General features: G+C 39.1%; 1 protein-coding gene across 1 annotated transcript; it reads right to left on the bottom strand.

Moving 5' to 3' along the window:
- Window positions 1-1765: 1765 nt before the first annotated feature.
- On the bottom strand, window positions 1766-21453 carry LOC117314942. The gene is given in 15 exon segments (XM_033869052.1): window positions 1766-2274; window positions 5288-5322; window positions 5750-6193; window positions 6195-6777; window positions 6934-7116; window positions 7500-7657; window positions 8555-8597; window positions 11364-11533; window positions 12462-12593; window positions 13116-13226; window positions 14168-14356; window positions 14662-15093; window positions 15409-15602; window positions 16489-16625; window positions 20600-21453. Coding segments are annotated over 15 exon segments (3018 nt in total). The 5' UTR covers window positions 20710-21453; the 3' UTR covers window positions 1766-2177.

Below are 21453 nucleotides of genomic sequence, written 5' to 3'. Positions count from 1 at the left end.
AAGTTCATTCTGTTGACTGCAGAACGACATTATCATATCTATTTGAAAATATTGTTTTTTTCAAAATGACAAAATTTTTTTAAAGAAAAGTGTTTGATAAGGTGATATTTAGGGGCTTTAAAAAAATCGGTTGATAGACCAAATGAACATTTAAGACAAATCAAAGTACTGAAAGTACTGCGGGAGGCGTTAGTCAGATGAAAAGGTGATATTTGAAATAAAGCAAGAAGAGAAGTTAAACTGATATCAACATGATTGTTGATAGATATATTCAAGAGTGAGGTTTTGAGTAGTTAAACGTTTCTTCTCAAGTGTTTAAAGCATATATGAAATACTAGCTGCGATAAAGTAGATCTGCACGACGGATGACAATATGTCTGCCTCCGAGCAGTGTAGGAAGTGTATGACTTCGTTCTAATGATGCAGTCTGATCAGGCTCTGAATCACTAATCGTAAACAAAGTTTGGTCCTAAATAATTAAAGAAAAAATAAGGTAGACATGTGAACAAACAGATTAACAACTTGTAAGCAACGTGCTTTTAAATCGTGTTGATAAATACTCTAGTGACAAACATCACACTACAGAGTTTCGGATGAAGCCCGTATCCAAATGGCGCCATTTTGACTGATTGATCACGTGATCAGACGTGAACAGACGAATCACGTGATCGCTGATTGAATTACATATTTTGATACAGAAATGTAAAATATGACATCTAAAGAGACAATTAAATCTTTTGTAATTTATTGATTTCTGATTTCGACTTTTCAACACACACAACAAAAATGAGACATATGGATACGAAACTACAAGTAAAGCTAGGATAGATGTTTACATAGAAAATAGCGGTAAAGTTGCGACATCATTTTAGTAAGTGATTGAAACAACTCAACAAACAACTGTTTCGTCAAGTTTTTTACGTCAGATTTTAATGTTTTATTCTTGCAAATACCGGTATTTTGTGAAACGAATGTCGGTACGGTACTTGTACCGAGTATAGATATATACCGGTTGCCAACCCTTCTCGCACTTGGAACTCTGCGATGATTTTTTTGATAACAGGCTACCACCAGACGTCTCAAATATACATTTTTCGTGTAATAGCACTTTATTTGAAGTCTTGATATTTTTCATAAATGCATATATAGTTTAACTACATCATATATGAACCAAAAGAAACTACAAAAAAAAAACTGTGAATGGAAATATATTGAAAGCGAGAGGTTTTGACGTCACATCTCGTAGGTGATTGTAACATGGCAGGCGTAAACGTCCCTATAAAAATATAAACACATTATGTGGCGTTTGAAATATTATCTCTTCAATAAAAATCCATCTTTATCTATTTATTTTCTCATTCATGCAGGTCGTTGGTTTTTACTTACAATCAGATACGCATAAAATATTCGACCGTCTGTCACCTGGGTACTAGCTGGCCTACTAACTGACCGAGTACTTGTGTGCCTACATTATGTGATGATATATGATTGTTATAATTAATAGGCTCTGGTGGCATTCAAAGTCGATGTAAAATGAAATATATTTCTTTTGGGGGATTTTATGGGAATTATAATAAACAATCACAACATTCAAAATATACTATCGAGATAAATGGGTTGTGTATTGTGTCGGTATTGTACGAGTTGTCTCCCGTGATTACGGAGATAGCCGCTTGAGGTACCAAACGATTGGTTCCGCAATGAAAGCCAATCCTAGCTGATGCTATAATGTGAGGCACGCCTCCCATAAAAACGGACACTAATCCTTTAACAAAAGGTTTTATTATAAAACAATAAACAACATCATACAAAAGACATGTAAACAAATCTATTGTTCAATAATTCAATAATCACTGGGACGCCACCAAAGACAATATTATATGTTATCCCCACGCCTTAATGTGATTGCTGGATAAGGGTATGGAACATTTTATTATGTTCGAGCCATTAACAATAGTTGGTACAACATTATTGATTGTTCATTATAACAAAAACTCGCCTAAAGCATAATTTACCGTAAATATCATCACATTCTTGGTAAGTGTGCCACATGCTAGTAAACACTTCCTCAATTTAATCCTTTTCCATTTTCTCCGCGTGGAAAGAATCCAAGCATTTAGTCACTAAATATGGTTTTGTAAAAGAAAAAGTCACGTGGTAAAATTGGGATGAAACCGTCATGAAGTAAATTGTCTATAATCAGGTGATTGGTTGTCTTCTTCATCACTCCGCCATGTTTGAATGATACTCTCCTCATCCTCCGACATCTCATACCTAGTGAAAATAAGTATGTGCAAAATGTACTGTACTGTCTTTAATCACGTCCTACTTAGAAAGTGAAGTAGTCGTATACAGGCATAGATTTAAGTATATACTGTAGGTAATGTGTTCATCGTTAAAGCTATTAACATTTAACATACAAACATGTTAGAAAGACTGTTGGGGAAAAAAAACAACAAAAAAACATGACACTTACCACCAGAATGTTTCTCACATTTAGTATTCGATATTAGACAAACATATTCTATAAATATTAAAGGTGACGTTGTTCCTGACCGCACATCAAGATATAGAATGTCATTATTGTTATTAATTCACTTGACCATTGAATTGTTTCAGAAATTGGTCAGAGTGATATTTACAACGGTACAAGTTGAGATGGAGTTTGATCGAAATCTGTCACTGATTAATCACAACAATGAAAACACAACATTCACCTATATTGTACTCCATACTAACGAGATTTCTGATCACCTATATTGTACTCCATACTAACGGCATTTCTAATATTGTACTCCATACTAACGGAATTTCTGATCACCTATATTGTACTCTATACTAACGGGATTTCTGATCACCTATATTGTACTCCATACTAACGGGATTTCTGATCACCTATAGTGTACTCCATACTAACGGGATTTCTGATCACCTATATTGTACTGAATACTAACGGGATTTCTGATCATCTATATTGTACTCCATACTAACGGGATTTCTGATAGCCTATATTGTATACATACTAACGGGATTTCTGATCACCTATATTGTACTCCATACTATAACGGGATTTCTGATCATCTATATTGTACTCCATACTAACGGGATTTCTGATCACCTATTCTGTACTCCATACTATAACGGGATTTCTGATCACCTATATTGTACTCCATACTAACGGGATTTCTGATCACCTATTCTGTACTCCATACTAACGGGATTTCTGATCACCTATATTGTACTCCATACTAACGTGATTTCTGACCACCTATATTGTACTCTATACTAACGGGATTTCTGATCACCTATATTGTACTCTATACTATAACGGGATTTCTGATCACCTATAGTGTACTCCATACTATAACGGGATTTCTGATCACCTATATTGTACTCCATACTAACGGGATTTCTGATCACCTATATTGTACTCCATACTAACGGGATTTCTGATCACCTATATTGTACTCCATACTAACGGGATTTCTGATCACCTATATTGTACTCCATACTAACGGGATTTCTGATCACCTATATTGTACTCCATACTAACGGGATTTCTGATCACCTATATTGTACTCCATACTAACGGGATTTCTGATCACCTATATTGTACTCCATACTAACGGGATTTCTGATCACCTATATTGTACTCCATACTAACGGGATTTCTGATCACCTATATTGTACTACATACTAACGGGATTTCTGATCACCTATATTGTACTCCATACTAACGGGATTTCTGATCACCTATATTGTACTCCATACTAACGGGATTTCTGATCACCTATATTGTACTACATACTAACGGGATTTCTGATCACCTATATTGTACTGAATACTAACGGGATTTCTGATCACCTATATTGTACTCCATACTAACGGGATTTCTGATCACCTATATTGTACTGAATACTAACGGGATTTCTGATCACCTATATTGTACTGAATACTAACGGGATTTCTGATCACCTATATTGTACTCCATACTAACGGGATTTCTGATCACCTATATTGTACTCCATACTAACGGGATTTCTGATCACCTATATTGTACTCCATACTAACGGGATTTCTGATCACCTATATTGTACTCCATACTAACGGGATTTCTGATCACCTATATTGTACTCCATACTAACGGGATTTCTGATCACCTATATTGTACTCCATACTAACGGGATTTCTGATCACCTATATTGTACTCCATACTAACGGGATTTCTGATCACCTATATTGTACTCCATACTAACGGGATTTCTGATCACCTATATTGTACTCCATACTAACGGGATTTCTGATCACCTATATTGTACTCCATACTAACGGGATTTCTGATCACCTATATTGTACTCCATACTAACGGGATTTCTGATCACCTATATTGTACTCCATACTAACGGGATTTCTGATCACCTATATTGTACTCCATACTAACGGGATTTCTGATCGCCTATATTGTACTACATACTTACGTGATTTCTGATCACCTATATTGTACTCCATACTAACGGGATTTCTGATCACCTATATTGTACTCCATACTAACGGGATTTCTGATCGCCTATATTGTACTCCATACTAACGGGATTTCTGATCGCCTATATTGTACTCCATACTAACGGGATTTCTGATCACCTATATTGTACTCCATACTAACGGGATTTCTGATCACCTATATTGTACTCCACTATAACGGAATTTCTGATCACCTATATTGTACTTCACACTAACAGGATTTCTGATCACCTATATTGTACTCCATACTAACGGGATTTCTTATCAACTATATTGTACTCCATACTAACGGGATTTCTGATCACCTATATTGTACTCCATACTAACGGGATTTCTGATCACTTATATTGTACTCCATACTAACGGGATTTCTGATCACCTATATTGTACTACATACTAACGGGATTTCTTATCACCTATATTGTACTCCATACTAACGGGATTTCTGATCACCTATATTGTAGTCCATACTAACGGGATGACTGATCGCCTATATTGTACTCCATACTAACGGGATGTCTGATCGCCTATATTGTACTACATACTAACGGGATTTCTTATCACCTACATTGTACTCCATACTAACGTGATTACTGATCACCTATTCTGTACTCCATACTAACGGGATTTCTGATCACCTATATTGTACTCCATACTAACGGGATTTCTGATCACCTATATTGTACTCCATACTAACTGATCACGAACTTCCCAGCGACTAATGATTTATAAATAATATAACATAAGGATTCAAAGCGGTACATACCAGGCCTTATCGTTTTCTCTTGCTTCATCTGCGTCCTGCAAGTATAAGACAATTGTATTAGATGTGTCTAGCGTAGTGAGTGTAGTAAGCGGGAAAATATTGTCATACGGTCGGGTTTGCATCATTTGAACTGAAACGTCGGCGGATTTCAAAGAATAGTGACGCTTTAAGTTTTGCTCAACTTGATAATCATTGATATTTCACTGGCTGAAATGTAATAAATATCACCGAATATTGACGAAATAAAAAAATCGATAAAGCGAGGCAAAATATGAACACAAATCTAGGTTTGCATGCAGAATTTACAAGACTGCATACTACACCCGTACAGCTGGTTCGTTCTTGTAGTGAGAGAAACTCAAACTGTGAAAATCCACAAGTAAACTTCACGTGCAACTTTAAAATTGTCTATAGGAAGATTTCATATATATGTAATATATGTATATGTATAAGGACACTTACTGTTAATGAAACCTCGTCCCATCGTTTTTCATGTTTGTCTGTCTTCCGTGCGAACTCCCCCGCTGTCCGTCCGTAACTGTCTAGAAACTCTGACTGTGTCAGTTCGCTTGGTCCCTGTATGTCCTCTTCGCTGAACAATTTGATCTTTGACCTCTGTCGTTCTTTTAACTTCCGGTTGCGTAGCGAATCTGATTTGACAGTTTGCTGCATATACCTATGGTGACTGAGACGGGGGTCGGGGTTTTGTATATAGGACGGGTCAGGCCTAACCCGGCCCCCGAGTCTACGTCCACTAGCCGTCACAACAGTCTCAACCAAGTCAGTGCGTTCCGTATTAAACCGCTTCATAGCTTGAAGGTGTTGGGCAAGACGATGTTCGCGTAACACGTCGTCTGACGCATCCTCGTTCTCTAAGTTCAGCACAATATTGTTGGAAAAAGGTATCATCTTCGTCGTAAAAAGTATCTTCCTCCTCATCAGCGCTCCTGTGACGCCATCTAGGGGCACTACGTCGTGTATCTTCCCACCAATCAGATTCCGAATCAGTCGATTCTGCACTTAGTGTATCAACACGTGAAGTCCAATCTGATGTGTGTTCTGTTCCAGTTATACCAGAAGTAAGTGTTAACGTGTTTGAACAAACTGACTCTTGGTCGACATGAGGAAACATTCGGTTTTGCAGCTGACGTGAGGTGTATCTATCTGCGTACATAGGAGTATCTCGCACCACCAGTTGTCTCTCGGAATGTTGTTCTGGTGGACGATTTGTGGGTAATACATTAGAAAATTTCACCTCCTTTTCCCTTGGCTTCACTTTGTCCTCTCTGGCCACCTCTGTTACATCAGCGTGATCTTTAGATTTAGTACTAAGCACCTCGATTGGTGCACACACGGGCTCCTGTCTTTGTGTTTGACCATCTTTATAGATATCTGGGCTTGATAAAACTGTGTTGATGATGCTGTCGACATCACTAGGAACATTTTTACTCGAAGGCAGAATTTTCTGGACCTCTTCAGCCACGTTCAATCTAGAAATAACCAAATAATGGAAAATATCTAAATTCTTACATAAAATGTTAACAAAATAATTCATTAATGCAACAAATGGTTTCTTTTATTATGTTCATTTGGATAAAAAAAAAATACAATTCATTGTGGGGTGAATCCGAATTTCTTCAACTCACATGAAGGCTGTCGATGACGGTTCAACACATACACCCTCACCCTCCGGCCTGTCCGATTCTATCGACAGTAGTGAGAAGTCATTCAGCACTTTAGACAAGAGTTCATTCGTACTGGCCAAGGGAGAAAACTCAAATAAGTCCTGCAGTCGCTCTCCCTCCGCCCGGATGTTGTCCAGTTGTGTTCTATAAATGATTAGGATAAGTTACATAAGTATTCCATGTCCTGTCGTCGTCGTTTGTTATTGTGAATCAGAGAGGAACAGACACATGAATGGTGGGAGTATAGAAATAGACGGGTTATTAAAACTGTCTGGTTTCGTGTTGGATGAGGACAGATTGGAGGGTCGGATACAAAGAATGGCTGAATCAACAGATTCGTAAGGATTCCTATTGGATCAGAACAGATTGTCGACATGGTAACAAAGGTAGCAGCATCACTACACTACGAACTACGTCAGTAACAAGATAATTGCCATTCACATAACAGTTTTGGTCGAACTGTACTATCTTAAGATAGCAATCCAAAACGGAAACGATATGACCGAACTACGGACGTGTCATTTTACCTCAGTTGTCCCCCCTTGTCTGTCCCCATGCCATCCAGCAAGCCCTCCAACTTCCGGTAAATACTGGTCAGGCTATCAGTGATGGTTAACTGAGTTTCCGCACTTGTCGTCAACGTGTCCAGTACGTTCTTCTGGTGGCGTACAAGTCGCTGTTCTAGCTGTAGATAAATCAACACTATAGTTTACAAGTAATTCGGTATCTGATTGTCAGTCGATTTGCTCCGATAAATTTGTTTGGTAGCCTCCAAAGCATTACCAACCATTCATTAAAGTCCGATTCTTTATACTCACACTGATCAAAAAATATAATTTCCAATAGCGAGTTATTTACGTTATTGTTAATGTTTCTTTCAAGGTTAAAAAAGATGAATGATTCATTATGATTTTAATACAGTATTATGATAACATAACATGCAAAGCAATAATGCTTTTATTTTAGTGATCCTATTTTCCTATCGAATAATTTATACTTATGTAACTAAGCGTAGAGTAACGTTTAACTTAGCAACACAAATGACGAAGGAAGACAACTTTTTGACTCGTGCCCTGACCGGACCTCGAACTCACGATCTACGGCACCCAATCGCCTAGCCAGAAATACCCGCAGCTTATACCGCTGCGCCACATCGGCGTTCTTAAAAAAGAATTTCAATGGCGCAGTGATGGTCGGCCCGATACCCTGACATGATCATTGTGGAAGTCGTCTATAAGATGATACAATGTATGAATACCTGGATCGCAATGTATCATATATTATATATATTTCTCTCCGTACAACTACGACAGGAAATTCAAATCTATATCTTCGGATCACCAACACAAAGTGTATATGATATATATATATTTAGGTATCATTGTCAACCAGAACTGCAACATATGTACGTAGACCGATCCTTATGTGATGTATATGATCAGAGCCTACACTGGATACAAGCTTTTCTTATATATATGTCTAATAGCAAGATGATGGGCAGAAATATGTTATTAATATGAGAAAATGTTGAATATGTCTGACTAGGTGCATGACTAAGTAATGATACACTGGGTATAATCACCTGTTCAATGGCGCTTTGTGTTGTTATCTTGCTGGATTGAAGTCTGCAATAAAACATCAATTATATCAACATTAAGAAAGAAAATTGTAGTGTTTTACAATTCTAAAACTGGAACTGTAAGCCGATGGCTGACTATTACCCTGCTCCCTGTTATTTGCAAAATCAGTTTTATAGTACTTACACTCTATTTTGAATTTTTACAAATTTAGAAAAAAAAATTGCATTTATATGCAAATGTTTGTTATCGCTTACCTCTATGTACCAAAGTTTATCGAAATCGGATATCTAAATTCCGACCAATCAGAGGCCACATTTCCCCTGGTATGGTTGTCATGGCAACAAAACCTATATTGTGTTGTTCGGAATATCTAAATTAATGACAAAATCGGACAATATCTAAAGTTTGACCAATAATTATGAAAGATTTAAGGTAGAATTTACTGAAAGGTTGTCCTCCTTGTGGTACTGTCGTGTACCCAGTACTCACCTCCTTACTGTAAGGCCGTCCGCCTCGTGGTACTGTCATGTACCAAGTACTCACCTCCTTACTGTAAGGCCGTCCGCCTCGTGGTACTGTCGTGTACCCAGTACTCACCTCCTTACTGTAAGGCCGTCCGCCTCGTGGTACTGTCGTGTACCCAGTACTCACCTCCTTACTGTAAGGCCGTCCGCCTCGTGGTATTGTCATGTACCCAGTACTCACCTCCTTACTGTAAGGCCGTCCGCCTCGTGGTACTGTCATGTACCCAGTACTTACCTCCTTACTGTAAGGCCGTCCGCCCTGTGGTACTGTCATGTACCCAGTACTCACCTCCTTACTGTAAGGCCGTCCGCCTCGTGGTACTGTCATGTACCCAATACTCACCTCCTTACTGTAAGGCCGTCCGTCTTGTGGTACTGTCGTGTACCCAGTACTCACCTCCTTACTGTAAGGCCGTCCGCCTCGTGGTACTGTCATGTACCCAGTACTCACCTCCTTACTGTAAGGCCGTCCGTCTTGTGGTACTGTCGTGTACCCAATACTCACCTCCTTACTGTAAGGCCGTCCGTCTTGTGGTACTGTCATGTACCCAGTACTCACCTCCTTACTGTAAGGCCGTCCGCCTCGTGGTATTGTCATGTACCCAGTACTCACCTCCTTACTGTAAGGCCGTCCGCCTCGTGGTACTGTCGTGTACCCAGTACTCACCTCCTTACTGTAAGGCCGTCCGTCGTGTGGTACTGTCGTGTACCCAGTACTCACCTCCTTACTGTAAGGCCGTCCGCCTCGTGGTACTGTCGTGTACCCAGTACTCACCTCCTTACTGTAAGGCCGTCCACCTCGTGGTACTGTCGTGTACCCAGTACTCACCTCCTTACTGTAAGGCCGTCCGCCTCGTGGTACTGTCGTGTACCCAGTACTCACCTCCTTACTGTAAGGCCGTCCGTCTTGTGGTACTGTCATGTACCCAGTACTTACCTCCTTACTGTAAAGCCGTCCGCCTCGTGGTACTGTCGTGTACCCAGTACTCACCTCCTTACTGTAAGGCCGTCCGCCTCGTGGTACTGTCGTGTACCCAGTACTCACCTCCTTACTGTAAGGCCGTCCGCCTCGTGGTACTGTCATGTACCCAGTACTCACCTCCTTACTGTAAGGCCGTCCGTCTTGTGGTACTGTCATGTACCCAGTACTCACCTCCTTACTGTAAGGCCGTCCGTCTTGTGGTACTGTCGTGTACCCAGTACTCACCTCCTTACTGTAAGGCCGTCCGCCTTGTGGTACTGTCGTGTACCCAGTACTCACCTCCTTACTGTAAGGCCGTCCGTCGTGTGGTACTGTCGTGTACCCAGTACTCACCTCCTTACTGTAAGGCCGTCCGTCTCGTGGTACTGTCGTGTACCCAGTACTCACCTCCTTACTGTAAGGCCGTCCGTCTTGTGGTACTGTCGTGTACCCAGTACTCACCTCCTTACTGTAAGGCCGTCCGTCTTGTGGTACTGTCATGTACCCAGTACTCACATCCTTACTGTAAGGCCGTCCGCCCTGTGGTACTGTCATGTACCCAGTACTCACCTCCTTACTGTAAGGCCGTCCGTCTTGTGGTATTGTCATGTACCCAGTACTCACCTCCTTACTGTAAGGCCGTCCGTCTCGTGGTACTGTCATGTACCCAGTACTCACCTCCTTACTGTAAGGCCGTCCGTCTTGTGGTACTGTCGTGTACCCAGTACTCACCTCCTTACTGTAAGGCCGTCCGCCTCGTGGTACTGTCATGTACCCAGTACTCACCTCCTTACTGTAAGGCCGTCCGCCTCGTGGTACTGTCATGTACCCAGTACTCACCTCCTTACTGTAAGGCCGTCCGCCTTGTGGTATTGTCATGTACCCAGTACTCACCTCCTTACTGTAAGGCCGTCCGCCTCGTGGTACTGTCGTGTACCCAGTACTCACCTCCTTACTGTAAGGCCGTCCGTCTTGTGGTACTGTCGTGTACCCAGTACTCACCTCCTTACTGTAAGGCCGTCCGCCTCGTGGTATTGTCATGTACCCAGTACTCACCTCCTTACTGTAAGGCCGTCCGTCTTGTGGTACTGTCGTGTACCCAGTACTCACCTCCTTACTGTAAGGCCGTCCGCCTCGTGGTACTGTCATGTATCCAGTACTCACCTCCTTACTGTAAGGCCGTCCGTCTTGTGGTACTGTCATATACCCAGTACTCACCTCCTTACTGTAAGGCCGTCCGTCTTGTGGTATTGTCATGTACCCAGTACTCACCTCCTTACTGTTAGGCCGTCCGTCTTGTGGTATTGTCATGTACCCAGTACTCACCTCCTTACTGTTAGGCCGTCCGCCCTGTGGTCCCGCAGCAAGCATTTGCAACATTGATGGAGCAAAAGGAAATGGTAGCAAGCCATCTGATTGTGGTGAACAGCCACATGCAAAGGATGTAAACCTTCAGCATTCTCTGTCCAGCCTGTGTAACCCTGTTCTATCAGCACCTATCAAAAATGAAAGTAACCTGTATTCACCTTAATCGGTAGCCTAACCCTAACCCGACTATAAACTGCCTACCAGCTGAACAGTCGTCAAACGAAATAGCTTTTCAACACATATTTTAAATGGATTTCACTACAAATCATTTTTCTATATGATTTCACTCCAAATCATTTATATTTATAATTTCGTTGCATATCTTAGGAAAAGGATTGCATAGGTATGCCCGCCAACTGCTGTCAGAACTGATTTGCAGGAACAACGTTATAATTTCTAAGTTGTCATTGTCATTGGTGAACGATCGGAAACTTCTCGGTGATTTCCGGTTATACTTGAACGTGATGTCAAACGCGGAAAGATTCGATTCTAGTTTAAAAACATAATCGTTTAAAAGATTTGTGTTACGCTTTGTTTACTTAGAGTATGTATAACAAAACATGAAGTACTACATGTACACACAGCATAAAGAACAAATATATTGTTATCATCAACAACACAGATGAAAATCCGGACAAAGTCCTCGAAAATAAAGTGTTTACCCTATAATAACATGTTATCCACGTGTTTACCCTATAATAACACGTTATCCACGTTTTTTCCATAAAATAAAATATTATACTAGTATTTACCCTATAATAACATGTTATCCTCGTGTTAACCATATAATAACACGTAGTCCTAATGTTTACCAAATTATAACACGAGACCCTATAATAACATGTTATCATCATTCATAAATGCTCCCTCTGTACACTTGTGAGTTGATATGTTCCCTGAGCATGCCTAGTTGGTCGTTGAATAAAGCAAGCGCCAATGACAATGGCACCAAATGCGTTTTACTGAATTCGAATTAAGATCCATCTCGATTGGGAACATAAAATATCAGATAAATGTTTGGGCATTGTGACACTGTGTTAAGAGACAACAACTCACGTGTAAACACGCCACGTGACCGTGGGCTGCTGCGATATGTGCTGCCGTATCACCACTACTGTTCTTAGGTAAGATCAGCTGTCCTCCATGTTCCCTGGACAGGAAGCTGAGTAGCTTCCCAACACAGCCACACTGTAAATACCAGTTGATGATAATATTAATAAGCTTGATTTAGTTTACAAAAATCCTTAAATGGAAAGTATAATAACTATAGGAATTATGTATACGTCCTTACATGCATGTACTTATTCAACTGAACTCTCCGCAACAAAACCTTTTATAGAAATATATCATAGAACAGGGGATAAGGTTTTGTTCAATTGATGTCAAATTGGTAAACAATAAGTTTGCTATATTTACCATTGTATGGCACTGCCACTATATAACCCTACCAATTCAGTTGCGAGTTCACCAGCTTATGAACTGCCAACTGAAATTTGAATTTGAAAATTTCAAAAAAAAATCGCACGACAAATAAAAAATCGCAGATGGTAAATATAAGCATTGAACGGCTTTCAGTTGGCATTCAAGCGCTTCATGGAATTTGCCTCTGTCCAGTTGGCATTCATATTGACTATGAATGCCAACAGAAAGCCGTTCAATGCTTAAATACTTACTGAACAGACAATATTTAATCATAGCACGTTGGCTTACCTCCCCCTTCTTTGCCGCTACTTCCAACAGTTTGCCCACTCTCTCTGTGGGTGGTACCTCGTCTCCGTACTGTAGATTTAGGAGTGCATTCATTGCCGTCACTTTTCCAGACTTTGTTAAAAGTATATGGGAAAAGAAAAACACATGTTACTCTAGGCGGACAAGACATGGATAAGAGTTTAGTTGGACCACTGTTCAGTTGCGTGTTACTCTAGGTGGAAACAACAAAGACGAGAGTTTGGTTGGACAGCTGTTTTAGTTGTGTGTTACTCTAGATGGAAACAACATTGATGAGAGTTTAGTTGGACCACTGTTTTAGTTATATTTAACTCTATGGGGAAACAACATGGACGAGAGACTAGTTAGAACACTGTTTAGTTATATGCTTTCTACAATTTATTATCAGTTCAGCTACTAGATCGAAATTGCCGCCTTCAATATCATTTGCTACAAATTCATTCTGTAACAAGAAAGTGGAATCTATATTCTGACAAGATTGAATCGTACAATGTATAAAGAAAATTAACAAAATTCGTTGACGAAATAGAAAGCTTTACTCCTTTAAAACATGCCGAGCAAATACTGTAAATTGTGTCCAGAGGTCTCGTATTCTAAAGTACATTATAGCTGTCTTCGTCCAGATCAGTATGTATATAATTCGTTTTATTCATACTAGATGTGACAAGACACACATAAACTGTCCTATTTCCTTATTCACTACATACAGGTGACCTATATATTTTGCATATCATCCACCGTAATCTATACCAACGTGAATTTTAGATTATGTAAATTAGTTACAGTGGATATTAAAATCACACAGTGGATACATGTAACTGTGGGCTTGAAAATACTTCCAAAGGAAGAATTATCCTACAGGTTTATCGAGGAGAGTGAGCAACTATTTTACCGTATGGCCACTGGCCTTCCCTATCACAGTGGCTACAAGGGAACTAAGATCTCTGTACCATTACCAGTCCTATGATGTCAAAGTGTTAAAAAGTATAAACATGCATTGTGTGAATTAAAACTCTACACGGACTGCCACTTACCTGTACGGATACATCTAATGATGACAATCGATCATAGTTGAGATCATATATCAATTCCGGAAACCGGGTCCCAAGTTCGGTGATAACTTTAGTTTTATCGACCATCGCCGCCCTATGTAGCAATGTGTTTCCCTGGCCGTCCCTTAGCTTCCGAAGTCTCTCCATTGGCCACGACATCAGTGTCTGGATCTAAACCAAATTCTAGGTATTGAATAGGTAATTTCTGGAAACGTTCCGGTAACTTTCGAATATTATGTCAAGAAAAGATAGAAACTAAAATAACATTTAAAGTAAAGGTGATAGAGGATGTGAGTGGAACAACAGTGTCCTGAAAGCATTATCTAGTTTTCAGTATTTGAGAGTAACACTATACTGCTATTGTATGATATATTAGCATGATATATACATCATTACCAAATCGAGATAAGCAACGAACAATTAATCCAACTGGCCACACATAGAACCCACGACCACTGACATCGTGTACAACTTACAATCTTATCTTCATCGTCCTCTGCGTCAATGATGGTGAACCAGTATTTCATCTCTTGTTGAGATGATGACTTTGACCTTCGCGAGTCCATCGATCCCTTTGTCGATCCGGCAGAAGATCCCCCTTTTATCTTTGGGAGGGGTGGTAGTTTACGTGAGGAGCTCTGACTTCTTGAGGCGTCCTCTCTGTCAGCCTTCACTCCTATAGCTGTCTCGCCGCCTTGAACATCGTTTTGGCCGTCTACGTTGTGTGCGTTCTTGTGTTGGTCTTTCACCTTTGGTTTACGATGAAACAGGTTACCAAGTTTGGACTTCTTCGAATCGCTGGACTTAGAATCGTCATCACTCAATATATGGTTGTCATGGGTACCATTAGGTATGTGTTTTTTCTTCAGTTTGTTAGGCCGTGGCTGAGACTGTCTATAGTTGGAATTCTGCAAAAATAAGGTTCTTATAGTCCAATTATCTTCAATCGGATAGTAAACATATCATATGGGAACAGAATGATTACAATTAAATACATCAATAATACATAAAACCAACTGAACTGAAGGGTTATATTGTACAAAATAGCAGTTCATAGAAAGAGGCGCTAATATATTGAAATAAAAAATATGTTTAGTTCCAGCACTAAATAAGCCACCTTGTATACCAGAAATTCCAATGTGAAGGCAATCTCATTTATAGCTGCTAAGTAAGCAAGGTCATACTATATCTATAATATATATATATAAACAAAGTGTACTCACAATTGACGAAGGCGCACCGTCGAGGCTATTGGTAGCAAAACATTCGGAAATACTATCGTCAATTGGAAATTCTCGAACAAAATTCTCAAAATCCTTGTCCGTCACCAACGCAACATCAACGAAGCTTTCGTTACTCACTTCTGTTTTCTCAGAATCGGAATACCGTTCATGCATAGACTGTATCGTGAGGATATCTGTAAAGATAAGAAGTCGGGGCATACAATGGAGCACGTTACAATCACACGTGTCTGATTTGTAATGATAGGAAATGTATTAGCTCCTATACTATATCATTAAGGTGTAATACTTTAAAAGTTGGAAGTGAGGGTGAACTTTGAATTTCAGATAAATCCGACTAAAATATTCAATGTACACATACTTCAGTAAAGTACCTTGGCTTTTAATCCTTAAACATCAATGCCTGCTATTCTTTTGTCCTATGACAATGATGTAAATATGAGAAAATGGACCAAAAGTGGTCAAACTAGCGGATGATGCATCATTCTTAGAGCGATTTTATAACGGGCAAGCTGATTGGTCGACAGATACAGTGAGAACTGTTTACAGAGCTGCGACCAATCAGATATTAGTTGGGGCTAATTTCCTTTTTTTCTATCACTACTAACCAGATAGAGACGTCTGTTACGAGGGAGACATATAACCGACACAACCGAACATGTCGAGAGTATTGTTCTGGAGTAAAGGGACGCATGTAGAAAATACACGGTCATTCGAAGATGACTTAAATACATAGGTGATATTTATAGATGATATCTTATGGCGGGATATGTGAAGATTACTAACTTGAGGATGTCACTAAGAGTTGTGTTTGTTGATGATATCCTGTGACGGGATATGTGAAGATTATTAACTTGCGAATGCCACCCGTGGTTGTACATGAAGTACCTACGGTGAATTTGCCGACAATATACCGTAAGTTGATGACACATATATGTATCGAATATGATATTTGTTTAAGGTGTCCTTACTAAGTATAATATATCAGCATGTTGAATTTACGTAGTATGAGCTAATCAAAAGTAGACGTGTTCGAGTATATTTTACAGGTGGTGTACCTACCAAACAAGGCCTCTGGATTATCGTCCAGGGATGCCACATACGGGTCCATGGCGTCCACAGTGTGGGACCTAAGGAAGGCGTCAAAACTGGTGTCGGGACTCAGGGAACTACGGCTGCTGGAAGACGTGTGCAGGAGGCTGTGGAGAACAATCAGGAGTGAGGAGAAAGTATGTTATTATTTACGATGTAGTTATAATGTCAACAGACTGAAAATTTTGATCTGAGTACAATGTATCTAACAAACTGAGCAAGGTTTAGCATGCTTCTCTCTGAACCTTTCAAACGTATGGTCTATTATTTAAATGGGCCGGTATAATGCTGCACCAATCGTGATGGAAAGCTTACACGTTTTGTATATTTATTTTACCAGTAGAGGCTCCTTTGTATTTCATAACAGGTGACGAACTGGCTTCATAGAGGAATGGGCGCATCACATGACCATTGTATATCTATAATACCCTCCCGATCACATGACCATTGTATACCTATAAGGTCCTACCCATCACATGACCATTGTATACTGATAAGGTCCTACCCATCATATGACCATTGTATACCTATAAGGTCCTACCCATCACATGACCATTGTATACTGATAAGGTCCTACCCATCACATGACCATTGTCTACTTAAATGTATAAGGTCCTAGCCATCACATGACCATTGTATACTTATAAGGTACAATCCATCACGTGACCATTGTATACTAGTAAGGTCCTACCCATCACATGACCATTGTATATCTATAATACCCTCCCGATCACATGACCATTGTATACCTATAAGGTCCTACCCATCACATGACCATTGTATACCTATAAGGTCCTACCCATCACATGACCATTTTATACCTATAAGGTCCTACCTATCGCATGACCATTGTATACTTATAAGGACCTACCCATCACGTGACCATTGTAAACCAGTAAGGTCCTACCCATCACATGACCATTATATACTTATAAGGCCCTAGCCATTACGTGACCATTGTATACTTATAAGGACCTACCCATCGCATGACCATTGTATACCTATAAGGCCCTACCCATCGCATGACCATTGTATACTTATAAGGTCCTACCCATCACGTGACCATTGTATACTAGTAAGGCCCTACCGATATTATGAAGGTAATACACAATCTGTATTGTGAAGGCAATACACATCATATCGTTGAATAAAAACCTTGCTTAAATTAAACCCCGAGGATTCGTGATTAATAGCATTTGCATTGCCCTTTGACAAATTGACTATTTATTACCGCTATATCAGAAACTGAAGATCAATGGAGAGGTAGCTACCTGTTCCCGGGTCGACGTTTGTCGAGTGGACAAGCTATTCACCACTAGAACGCCCCGCGTGAATTGTAAGTCCCCAAGTCTCATTGTGAAAACGATATCGGAATGTTAAGAATTCAAATCAATGAAATAGATGACATAGAATGTTTGTACCGATACACATCTCGTCAACACATCGTATGTACACCTATTTCACACTCGCCCACCAAGTATTAACTACGATAAGATCAGCTCAGACACTGGCGATCTTATTTAATTGACGATTTCTGGATGATTTTCTTATGTATTTTTAACGATGCATTTTAATGAGAATATACGCGTTCAGAGTAAATCAGATTTGGGGTGAATTGATTTCATGGGTGGCACTCCGTTTTCTTTAACAATATAACGTACACCACATTTTGAGTCGAAGTCGTCCATGCGAATTGTGAATAGTGATATCGTTACAAAACCAGTAAGTGAATTCGCTTTAGTAGTAAGTTTCATGGGTGAATAATTATGATCAGAAATGCTATGGTGGTTATTGAAGCCGCAAATAAATCTACAGAGTAGAATTTAGTATACATGATAAACTACCTATAAAGGGTTTCCTGGTACTCAGCTTCCAAAACCTATAGTAAACAAAACACAAAGCAGCTTCGAGTACACACTGTTACACGTGTACCAACCCTAAATACTGTTCATTATAAGTTTACATATAAGTTAGTGTAGTTACTGTGGAGCCCTCAATGCATGCTCTTCATAACGGGTGTTGGGAAAATATTTACTTGGAACATACCTCCCAAGAACATTTTCACGCAGTTTCTCCTAGAAAACTAACAGATCGCAAGCTTATTTGATATCAAAAATTGGCACTGAAAAACAACATCTTTTATAAACATATCACTTAATATTACTCATCAAAGTTTAATTTCTATTTGTTTAAAATAAGAAAAAAAAACCGAAACATAGCTGCTGTAACTGATTACTGTGAGAAAGCTGATATTTACAACGACACATGTAGTACTGTGATAGATAATTTTTACGGTGAATCATTTTCCAAAAATGTCGCTAATCTGTAAACGGAAGAAAGACAAACATTTGTCTCGGGTATGTAACCTTGCATGGATTCATTTCTCCACAAAACAATACGGGGTACTTCCTGTGATGTTATCAGGGATCTGATTGTATGGAGAACCGGTATAGAGTTGTGGGTAGCAAACGGTAAGAGGCACGCCGAGCGAAATCTTCGTAAACTTGGCATTCTATTGGAATGTGCAAAATAAAAGGAAATATTGCATGACTGCACTTCCAAATCTTCCAGTTAAAGATCTCGCATCAGAGTTAGTGTAGCTAAAACTTTACATGGACTGTTTGTGTTAGTAAATTAAGTATTTGCCTATGTCAGTGTAATGCCGAAAGTCGACATTAAGGGGATTTCACACTATCCAATTTCTATTAAATTTATGTAAATGTTAGATAAAATGATAAAATCACAAACATAAAAAAAGTTATCGGATCAAGGACGGAAAGCCATGTTTTACTTATTTATAAATGTTCAAATATTAGTCTAAATTGCTTTATTTTATACTTATGTAAGCAATATTTCGTTTTATGCATATGAAGTATGGGGCTCGGCCAAAGGGTCAGACATTGAAATTCACAAATAATGTGGTCATTGTTTTTAAATAAAGAAACTCAGCGCGATATATATCTAGGTAGGACAACAGTTCGTTAGTGTAACTATAGTTATTGATGATCATGTAAGAATATTATGTTCTACTGTACTAGGGAAGTGATTTAAAAACAGGCAACATTATGGTACAGTTATCTATAATCCTAACAGTATTTTGTACAAATGTACGTGTACATGTCTTATCGTAACAGTACTTTGTACGTGGATATGTATTATCGTAATAGTACTTTGTACGTTTACATGTATTATCGAAATAGTATTTTGTACGTGTACATGTTTTATCGTTTAAGTTTTGTGTACATAGATATGTATTATCGTAATAGTATTTTGTACGTGTACATGTATTATCGTTATAGTATTTTGTACGTCTACATGTATTATCGTTATAGTATTTTGTACGTGTACAGGTATTATCGTAATAGTATTTTGTACGTCTACATGTATTATCGTAATAGTATTTTGTACGTGTACAGGTATTATCGTAATAGTAGTTTGTACGTGTACATGTTTTATCGTAATAGTATTTTGTACGTGTACATGTATTATCGTAATAGTATTTTGTACGTGTACATGTATTATCGTAATAGTATTTTGTACGTGTACATGTATTATCGTAATAGTATTTTGTACGTGTACATGTATTATCGTAATAGTATTTTGTACGTGTAGATGTATTATCGTAATAGTATTTTGTACGTGTAGATGTATTATCGTAATAGTATTTTGCACGTGTACATGTATTATCGTTATATAGTATTGTGTACGTGTAGATGTATTATCGTAATAGTATTTTGTACGTGTACATGTTTTAGTGTATGTCTTGATAATATTAAAATTCTGAATTAAAATCATAAAAAGTGCAGTTTAATCCCAGATTTACCTACAGGAGAGAAAGTTTGATTTTATTTCGTCTCCCCGAGTGATTCCTGCTTCGTACGCCACCATATGACAGATAAACAAATTATAATTTTTGTTTAAACATCTTTGCGTTTTGTTTAAACATTGTATCTATATGGTTATCTAGATATCAGTTTTATAAAAACAACTTTCGAACATTGACGCCATGCCTTGATAAGGGTAATAATTTGTATGAGTTAGGCCTAAATGTCCTCGAACTGCTCAATTACATCATACAAACCTGCTGTCTGTCGACTTTGGGAGATGTTTCCTATATTTTGGTCCAAATCGTGCATATTCCTCATTTTCCACCATGCACGTGTATCGAAGATACCTCATTATTGATTGCATCTTTAACAGAGTATATCCAATATTGGTGTAACAGTGATGTGGGTCAGTAAGACTCGAACTCTCCTGAGGGAATCACACCAGTCTGATGACCATCATGGTAACATTTCCGTGTAGTGTCAGTCAGTATGTCGGTATTATGACTAATGTACACACGGATGACTGGGTATGTACTACCCGTATATAAACACAAGATACAGTGATCCCTTTGTGTGACCCTGGTAATAGGTAAATTCATTTTTCGTATTGTACGTAACGTACAAATGTAGCTAATCCACAGCCTTCTCTGTGCTTCATATCATTTCGTGTGACTTCGCGTGTCCAAATTATACCGCCAATACACGCCAGTAATACTGCTTCACGTTCCGGTGTTATCAACACGCCTTCACTGATGCGGCACACTTAATCAACAGTTCATCACCAGAAAGTTCAAATCCAGGCAGTGTTTTTAACAAGTCACTTCCTTTACTCATTTACCTGAACAAGAAGACACGAAGCTCTAACTGCCATGACCCAAACCAGTGTCGCACGTTTATAAAGTAGTAACGCCCCTAAAATATCCCCTCCCCATTCAGCAGGTCATACATTGTATCAGAGCCCTCGTGTCGCCGCGGTGACCTCAGGAGTGTTTGCAAACTAAGAGATTTTCAAACAAACACATACACGTTGTAGACGTTATGTGTCCACAGAAAACGTGGCTATGGCATGTCAACAAGTGTGAATTAACAGCTTAATTCCCTCGTCAAT

The sequence above is a fragment of the Pecten maximus genome, chromosome 2 (genome assembly GCF_902652985.1).
Source record: "Pecten maximus chromosome 2, xPecMax1.1, whole genome shotgun sequence".
In the NCBI taxonomy this organism is placed as follows: Eukaryota; Metazoa; Mollusca; class Bivalvia; order Pectinida; family Pectinidae; genus Pecten; species Pecten maximus.
The sequence above is the reverse complement of the archived record's forward strand: the minus strand, read 5'-3'. Positions and strand labels throughout refer to the sequence as shown.